Genomic DNA, 10081 nt, shown 5'->3' on the forward strand with positions numbered 1-10081 from the left:
AATAGAGGTGACAATTATCTACATAGAAACATTTTTAAAAGCCAACGGCCTGGGCACCATCACCACGAGAGTGAATTCTGATGGCGAAGAAAAGCCCATATTCTGATGTTAGGGGCTGGGAGAATGAGCAGACACCAGCAAAAGAGACTGGGAACAAGTGACCACTGGGACTGGTCGACTGAAGACCGGCACAGCAACTTGAGGCCGCTGGCGACAGACCTTTTCTAAGTGCAGCTGCAAACGCAAATCAGCACTGGACACAAAGGTACAGGAATTCTACGCACCACCCCAGTGGACCCCTAAACCAGACCTGGTTGTGCTGGCTCCCACCAGGGCCACAGGGCCACAGCTGACGGCCAGCAGCAGGGGAGAATCCCTCCCCAACAGCCCCAAGTGGAAGGTGGAGAAGGAGCTTGCTCTAATCCACTGCGGAGCACAGGACACAGGCCCAGCTGCAGCATGCCCACCGTGCTAGCTGCCATGTGCTGGATGCCTAGCTCCAGCATGCCCACCGGTGCCAGCCCTCAGGGCCGAGCCTCTGTCCAAGATCCTGGGAGCACAGCACCTTGTATCAAAATCCACGTGAGGTTCCAAAGAGCAACTTGAAAATAAACTTTGGGAGTACAGCCCCTTCGACATGGAGGACTATTTACAAAAAGACCCCTGCACGGAGCAGATGGTTAATAAGTGGTTCTCTGTACATATGCATGTGTGTGCATGCACTACATATATGGGTAGGAATTGTGTGTGTGTGCTGTGAATGCATGCACACATGTGTACTATACACATGTGCTTGTGTAGGTGTGCACGTGTATACCATATATGTGTACTATACATATGTGTATGTGTATTGCTATATTGTATACATGTGTGTATTGCATGAGCTGTGCATGCATGTACATGTACACCTTGCTTGTGTGCTACACATGTGTGGGTGTGTATGCCATGTATGTGCTGTGTTCATGTGCTGTGTGTATGCATGTGTGCATGTACTATGCACATGTACTATGTGCATGTGTGTGCTGTGCATGTATGCACATGCATACTATAGGTGGGTGCTGTGTGCACATGTGCATGTGTTTATTGTGTAGGTGGGTGCTGTGTGCGCATGTGCATGTGTTTATTGTGTATGCATGCTATATGCATGTGTGCATGGACTATATGTGTGTGCGCTGTGTACATGTTTGTGCATGCATGTGCTACATGTGTGCATGTACCGTGTGTGTGTGCTATGTGCGTATGTACGTGCCATGTGTATGGCTTATATATTATATAAGCATGTGCATGTATGCAGTGTGTCATTGATACATTTCCATGTGTGTGCTATATATACATGTGTGTGCATGTGTGCTGTATATGTATGTATATTTTGTGATGTGTGTACATCATGTGTGTGCATGTGTGCTATATATGTATGTATATTTTCTGGTGTGTGTACATCATGTGTGTGCATGTGCATGTGTGTAGGTATGCATGTACTGTGTGTGCATGTGTAGGTGCTACATGTGTTCGTGTTTCCATGCACACGTGTATTACATTTGTGAGTATGTATGTATCCTCATGTGCATATGTCAGCAGTAACACACTGGTATCGGAGTGATCATACTACAAATTAAGGTGGAGGATAAACTATAATATAGGCTGCTGCCTAGAATTACTTGACGCTGATTTTTAGGGTAATCCTATGAATCCTCAATGTAATGCCTTAATGTGATCCTCCCCTAGATTTTAAACACCATCTGATAAAATCTTCCTGCCGTCACCATGCTCCCACCATAAGGGCTCGTCCTCAGCTCTTCAAACAGGTCCAGCTCTCCACGCCCAGGCCCAAGCACCCATGATGCCTCTGCCAAATGCTATTCCTGGCATTGCGACGCCCCCCACTGCCAACCCCTCCATCAGCTCCTCCTCCTGCTCAATGTCACCTCTTTAGAGCCCGTACTGTGTGGACACATCCTGCCATGGTCTCTGTCGACACCTCTCTTGCTTTCTCTACTGCATGTCCCACAATTCACAACCACTTCTTGCCTATGTGCTTACATGTTTCCTGTCCGTTTCTCTAAGCTATAAATTTACCACTGTTTCTGTAAGGAAAGAATGTGTCAACTGGCCTACATGTTTTCAAAGTTCCACAAAAATCAGATTTCGAAATAAGAAAACACGTAAGATTAAAACCTCTGAGCCCAAGATACCAGCTTCACACAGACAAGGCCAGGAGATGTGAACGGCCCCGTGTGCATCCCGTATGTGCATCCAGCTTGGCATCTGGTTTCAAGGTTGAAGGGCTCAAAGGGGAACCCAAAACCCCTTATGTCACCAAGCATGTTTAAGGATGTTATTCCCTTCATACAATTTTTAAAATACATTTTAAATTTACATTTACCTTGAAGCAAAAAATCGGCATTCATAGGTTCCACTTTATAACATAATCTTGTGACGCAGAACAGATCAGAAGTGGATCCGCTGTGTTTCCAAACGCCACAGCAGTAATTGGCTGATGGTGTCCTCTTAAGATTAGAAGCTAAAAAGTTAAAAAACAAAAATACCATAGAGATAACACAAAATAAAAGGACCTAACAACATAGCCTCAAACCTAAGAAATTAAATGGATTAAATTTGTCAAATATGTTTATTTCATATGTTCGTTTCTCATTTATTAAAATTCCTGTCTGTGTGCTTCTACATTATTCTCTCGGGTTAACCCTGTCACCGTTCTCGGCACCACAGATAACACACTAGTAACAGGATGCAGGTGGCTCTCCCAGTTCCTCGTTACTTATTACACAGCCACGTGCTGCATCCGCTACGTGCCACGAGAGAGGACAGCTGTGCTGCCCGTGGCAGGATGCGGGAGTCACAGGGCCTGGGCGGCAGGAGCGCGCCCAGGCAGCTGGGAAGGCCGGGCACACTTACGAAGCTGCGGGTGAGAGGTGGGCGGGGGCAACGCCCCGGTGGCCCCGCAAGGAGTTCTGGTGGCACTCCAGGAAACCGGAAGCCGGCAAAAATGGACGAGCAGAGGAATGCGATGGCCAGCCGTTTCTCAGGCCCACAGCACTGCTGCCAGTGCAGGAGACCGGAGTGGGACATGGAGAGACCAACACACTCCGGGAGAAACGACGAAGGCCTGCACCAGAGGCCAAGACGGGCCCGGCGAGGAGGTGAGGGTGAGGACCAGCCAACGGACATGGGAGGAAGGAGGAAAGGACGACAGCAGACAGTCACGTCACAGGCTGACGTCCTGGGTGGACGGCGGCAAAGACAGGAAACACAGCCGGAGACAGGAGGCAGACGGGATGGACCGGGCGTCGTACGCTTCGCGGACAGCGGACATGCTCCCGGGCGGACGGTAAGGAGGCAGCGGGCGGTCTGACGGGAGGGTCACCACCAAACGTGAGGCCAGTGCTGGGTACCAGGCTCCCAAGGACATTCGCAAGAAAAAGGGGACAGAATCTACACGTGAAGAATTAAGATCACAGGGAAGAGGAAAACAGAGAAGGGATCCAGCGTGGGAGGCCACTTCTCCCACGAGGACAGCGCTCAAAAGGCAGCTTCCTGATAATTCCTGAAAGGCCATTAAAAAGCTGAGATATTTATGAGGCTACAGGGACTAAAATGGTGTAAATAAATGAACGCGTCATTTTCAGGGCCATAAACAGACACTTCTTTCATCTGGTTATTGGGAGAAAGGCAAAAAGTTCTGCCTCGCAAAGTACTTTGCAGAAAGTCGGCAGCCTTAGAGCTGAGCACTCTGTGTTTCCCTTAAAACCCTATGGATGGACTTTAATAAAATTCTGCTTTAAAAAGAGAATACGGCCTTCTCACACAGGGTAAGGGGCATGCTGCTACGCGCCCTAGGCTGAGAGCAGGGACCCAAAGGGTCAGACCCCAGGAGCGAAGGCAGACGAAACGGAGGAGCCCCACGAGCGCCGACAGCCACCTTCACGTTCTCCTCACCCCTGGCTGGACTGTGGTGATCTGGGACCACAGCACCCTCGGCCAGCGGGCAGGCAGGACCTGAACTCTCTTTGGCAGAAGCAAAGACCATCAGGAGCCACAAACGCAGCAGTGTATCTTTTTTCATGATAACGTGCAGCAACCAATCAAAAGTAACTGGGAATTCAAGGAGATAAGACCATCCAGTCGGAAACCAACCGAAATGAGAAACCACGAAAAACACCCAGAGGCCATCCAGACGGCCTGGAAACCAACCCAGAACTGATCCCGATGTTAGAATTACTGGTTTAGGACCTTAAACGTCATTATAACTTTATTCTATATGTTCAAGAAGCTAAACAGAAGCACTAAGTATATTTTAAGACCTAAATCTAACTTCGAGAGATGAAAACTAGAATGACAAATGAAAAATACAGTGAGTGGGATTAACATCAGGTGAGATGTTGCAGAAAAAGAAACAGATGATCTGAACAGGCTTATGTCTATTAAAGAAAATAAATCAATAATTAATAACCTTCCAAAGCAGAAAGCACCACGCCAAGATGGGTTCACTGGTGAATTCTGTCAAACATTTAGGGAAGAAAGTATACCAATTCTCCACAGTCTCTCTCATTAGAAACAGAGGAACAGAGGAACTCACTCATTCTATGAAGCCAGAATCACACTAATACCAAAACCAGATGAAATATTACACGAAAACTACAGACCAATATGCTCAAGAAAATATTCAGAATATTAGCCGATCAAACCCAACAATGTATCGAAGAAATCGTACACCATAACCAAGCGGAATTTACTTCAGGCACGCAAGACCGGTTCAACATTTGAAAGTCAATGAATGTAACTCATCACAACAGGAAAAAGAAGAATCACATGATCACATCGATAGATGTAGAAAAAGCATTTGACAAAATCCAACACCGATTCATGATCAAAACTGTCAGGATATTAACAATAAAGGGGAAGGTCTGCAACTCGATAAAGAATATAGCTACGAAACACTAACAGCTGACAACGGCGAGAAACTGGAATCGTTCCGTCTGGGATCAGAGAAAAGGCAAAGATGTTCCCTCTCGCTGCTCCTTTTCAACATCATACGTGAAGTCTTAGCCAATGCAGTAAGACCAAAAAAAAAAAAAAAAATTTTAAATGCAAAGGTACAGTGACTCGGAAGGAAGGAGTAAAACTGTCTTTGCCCACAGATGACAACCCAAAGAACTGACAAAAAAATTCCTGAAACTAATTATACAACGGTTGCAGAATACAAAATTAATATACAAAAGTCCATCTTTTTCCTATATATCAGCAATAAACAAGTATAATTTGAAATTTAAAGCACCTACACAAAAGAAGAAATTTTTTTAAATACCACCATTTACATTAACACCCCCAAAATGAAATAGGTACAAATCTAACAAAATATGTGCAAGATGTCTACAAGGAAAACTACAAAATTCTGTTGGAAAAAAAGCAAAGAAGAACTAAATGAATGGAGAGATATTCCATGCTCACAGACAGGAAGACTCAATATGTCAAGATGTCAGTTCTTTCGAATTTGATCTACAGATTCAATGCAATCCCAATGAAAGTCAACGAATTCTAAAATTTATATGGAGGCAAAAGACCCAGAATAGCCACACAATCCCAAAGAACAACAACAAAGTTGGAAGACTGCCAGCCACCACTTGACTCCAGGACTCACTGTGAAGCTACACTCGTCAGGACAGGTCAATGGGAGGAAACGCAGAGCCCGAAACAGACCAACATAAAGTCAATGATCTCTCGCAAAGGAGCAAAGGCAAGTCAAGAGAGAGAACTGTAAACTCCCAGAAGACCACCTCGGGAAAATCTAGATGACAGGTTTGGCAATGAATTGTTCCATCCACCTAGGGCAAGAGCCACCAAAGAAAGACTTGATAAGCTGGACTTAACTAAAATTAAAACGTTCTGCTCTGTGAAAGACACTATCAAGAGAATAAAAAGACACACAACGGATTGAGAGATATTTGCAAAAGACACGTCTGATAAAGGACTATCAGCCAAACTACACAAAGAACTCTTAAAGCAAGAAAAAGACCTGATTTAAAAATGGGTAAAAGATCTTAACAGACACCTCATCAAAGAAAATGTACAGACGGCAAGGAAGCATATGAAAAGAAGCTCCACTCACAGGTCACCGGGGAAATGGAAATTAAAGCCGCGATGAGCTACCACTACACGCCTATTAGAATGGCCTGAGCCTGGAACACTGACACCACCGAACGCCGGCAGGGACGCAGGGCGACGGCACTCTCGTCCACTGCTGGTAGAAAGGAAACATGGTGCAGCCACTTTGGAAGAGTTTTGTGGTTTCTGTTTATAAAAGTAAACATACTCTCACCACGCAATCCAGCTCTTGTGTTCCTTGGTATTGACCCAAAAGAGCTAAAACTTACATGCACACAAAATCTCACACATGGAGGTTCACAGCAGCTTATTCTTAACTGCCAACACGTGAAAGCGACAAGAGGTCCTTCAGCAGGTGACGGATAAACAAACTGTGGTCCATCCAGACGATGGAATAAACAAACTGTGGTCTATCCAGACGATGGAATGTTATTCAGCTAGAAAGAAACGAGCTACTAGGTCATGAAAAGACATGGAAGAAACGTAAATGCACGTTACTAAGCGAAAGAAGCCAATCCAAAAAGGCCACGTTCTGTGTGAGTCCAACTACATGACAGCCAGCCTGGGAAAGGCAACACGATGGAGACCATAGAAAGATCAGTCGCTGCCAGGGGTTATCAGAGGGTCGGGAGGAACGAGGAGGCAGAGCAAAAAGGGCTTTTAGGGCAGTGGAAATTCTCTGCATGAAACTATAATGATGGATACGTGTCATTACACATTTGTCCAGGCCCACAGTGTCCAACAGCAAGAGTGAGCTAAGGTAACCTACGAACTCTGGGCGATAATGATGTGTCCGTTTAGGTTCATCGCTGTAACTAATGTATTCTCCAATGGGGTGACGATAACTGGGGGACTATGTACGTGTGGGAGCAAGGGGTATATGGGAAATCTCTGTACCTTCCCCTCAATATTTTGTGAACCTAAAACTACTCCTTAAAAAAAGCCTTAAATTAAAAAAAAAAAAAAGTAAAAAGAAGCCAAATTTTCAAAGCAAGGAATATTTTCAGAGATAAAGAATGTCACTTCATAATATTAATGGAGTTTATTCATCGAGAGGACATAAAAATATTAAACATTTACATGCTTAATAATAGAGCTTCAGAATACATGGAATAACACTGATGGAAAAGGAGACAAATTCACACGGAGAGTCACAGATTTCAACATGCCTCTCCCGGTGACTGACAGACAGAACAAGTGGACGGCGAATCAGCAAGGACATGGGAGACCGGAACACCAGAAACCAGGGTGACCTAACTGACATTTATAAAATAAAAGGCACACAAATATTTATAGCAGCTTTATTTATAATAGTTAAATAAAATATAAAAATAACCTAAATGCCCTCCAACAGAAAAATGAATAAACAAATTGTAGCTTATTCATACAATGGAATATTACTCAGTGATAAAAAGAATGAACTATCGCTACATGCAATATAGATAAGTCTCAAAATAATTATTCTGAATGAAAAAAGCCAAACAAAACCAGTAAATACTGTCTGATTCCATTTATATAAAACTCTGAAAAATGCAAACTAATCTAAAAGCTTATATTTAGAATACATAAAAAATTTCTTCAAATCAACAGGAAAAAGACATAATCCAAGAGAAAAATGGCAAGATGTCGCACACATACATCATTCAGCCTTGACAAAGATTAAAAGGAGAAAATGTCTAAATAGCCAATAACTGTACGAAAAGGTGCTAACCATCAAGAAAAAAAAAATGCAAATGAAACCACCACGCCCACCAGAGGGGCTAAGATGAAAAGGACCACAGAGAGGTGAGGATGTGGGGCCTCTGGAGTACGCCGTTTGGAGTACAGACTGGAAGTCTTCTTAGCATTATCTTTATCCGCTAAACTAAACATACGACTCCCCTATGACTCAGCAGTTGTACACACGTGTGTTCCAAAGGACATTTTAAAGAACATTTGCAGCAGTCAAAATATAGAATCAAAAAACGTCCACCAACAGCAGAACGGGTCAAGTGTGGTCTATCCACACGATGGGACACTGTGCAGTAATGAGAATGAACGGTATGGATGAATCTCATAGACATGATGGTGAATGAAAGAGACCAGTGCAAAAGAATGCATAATACACGACCCCACGCACGCAAAGTTCAAACTTAAGAAACACCCACCTACGGTGCTAGAAGCAAGGCGGTGCTCCCCGTGGGGCGGGAGAAGCGTGCACGGATGGAGAGGGGGTGGTCACCCAGCTGTGCTCGCTTGGTCATAACCACGACAGCAGGCACTCAGTGTCGGGGTGCACTCTTCTAAGCATTTCGTCGTTCACAGAAAACGGTCAGCTCAAGCTGGCCATCTGAATGTATATCTCTACGCTCAGGGGGAGAATCAAGATATAGCTTTCCCTTTATAATGATGGGTGGCTGCTATCAGCTAGGTGATTGCCAGTGAGATTGAAAGTTAAAAAAGTTTCAAAATAACCGTGGTCCTGGTTCCTACCTACTGTAGTCACAGTTCTCAGACTCCTGAAGCTCAAAATTAAGACAGAAATTATTCAAATACCACACATGTGGATAGAATTTACTTTTTTCATTTTGGACAAGGAAATTTGTTTTTATTAAGAGTTTTCAAATAATGATATTACTCATGAAATAAGCTTAGAATGAAAACAAATAATGTCTTTAAAACTATCGGTTTGATGTAAGATTCTGCAATACACGTGACAAACTTCCTTAAATGTGTTAATATTAAAAACCTACAAAATTTCAACTTATTTTGATTGTGTTAAAATGAATCTCTTCTTACATATATCCAAAAAGATAATCTGCACACCTATGTTCATAGTGGCATTAGTCACGGTGGCCGGGACATGGAAGCAACCGAAGTGTCCTACGATACGTGACTGGATAAAGAAGCTGTGGTACATATATACAATGGAATATCGTTCAGCCACAAGAAGAGATGAAATACAGCCATTTGCGACAACATGGTTGGGCCTCGAGACAATCATGTTAAGCAAAATAAGCCAGACTGATAAAGTTGAAAACCACACGATATCACTTACATGTGAGATATAAACCTAAAAGCAACAGACAAAAAGGACAAACAGAGACTCATGGACACGGACAACAGACTAGTGGTTCGCAGAGGGTGGAGGGAATAAGAAGCGGGAAGGCAGACAGGGTCAAGGGGTCAAAAATGTGGTGACAGAAAGAAATCTAACTGTGGGCAGTGAACACACAGTGCAATACGCCTTACTGCTGAATTGTACACTTGAAACCTACTGGATTTCGTTAACCAAAGTCACCATAAAAAAATTAAATAAATAAATAAATAAATAAGGGGAAAAGATGAATCTCTTCCTGCTCGTGTTCTCACTAAAGGATTTTTTAAGAAAATGATTTCAGACGTTTTATTTTATAAAAATCAAACTCCATATCACGTTTCTGTTATACCATTCTTCACTCACAGTTGTTAACTGAATGTACAGAGGGTAACGTCACCCAAACAGCATCAGAGAAACAGCCAGGTGACAGCAAGGCTCTCGTGCCACCTGACTGAACAAGAAACGCAAACAACTTCCAAACACCTGGCGAGAAGGGTCCCCGGCGTTCCATACACCAAGCTCACTGCCATCCACGGGGAAGGCGCAGTGCGGCCCCCGGCACGCCAGCTGGACGTGCGATGCGGACTCCTTGGACTCCGCCAGGTACTTTTCTACGACGACGTCACCTGCACAGCCCTCATCGGTGCAGAAATCCCCCGGTGGCTCTGCCATCTGGAAAGACAAAACAGGCAAAAGGGCTGACGCTCGCCTGCTGCTGAGTCGGCATTACCAGTGCCGTGTGACACACCAGGTGACACACGGCGCGGCGTCCACCGACTCACCGCCCCTCCCTACTCCCAAGAAGGGGACAAGAAGCCACTGGAGACCCTGGCGGCCCCGCACCCACGACCGTGCCGGGCGCGCGCCCACGGGCTGTCCAGG

At 44.4% G+C, this 10081-nt stretch overlaps 1 protein-coding gene and 1 long non-coding RNA gene across 2 annotated transcripts in view; both read right to left on the reverse strand.

Moving 5' to 3' along the window:
* Positions 1-506, reverse strand: part of WDR27 (WD repeat domain 27) — a 42208-nt gene extending 41702 nt beyond the window's left edge. The window contains exon 1 of the mRNA XM_025049062.1: positions 468-506. Coding sequence (XP_024904830.1) covers positions 468-506 — 39 coding nt within the window. The remainder of the gene's footprint in view (positions 1-467) is intronic.
* Positions 507-2397: 1891 nt separating this feature from the next.
* LOC112482309 overlaps positions 2398-10081 on the reverse strand; it is a 12718-nt gene continuing 5034 nt past the window's right edge. The window contains exons 2-3 of the long non-coding RNA XR_003047259.1: positions 9683-9871; positions 2398-2521 (exon numbers count right to left, since the gene is read on the reverse strand). This is a non-coding gene — a long non-coding RNA (uncharacterized LOC112482309). The remainder of the gene's footprint in view (positions 2522-9682; positions 9872-10081) is intronic.

Source organism: Pteropus alecto, unplaced genomic scaffold, assembly GCF_000325575.1.
Source record: "Pteropus alecto unplaced genomic scaffold, ASM32557v1 scaffold195, whole genome shotgun sequence".
NCBI lineage: Eukaryota > Metazoa > Chordata > Mammalia > Chiroptera > Pteropodidae > Pteropus > Pteropus alecto.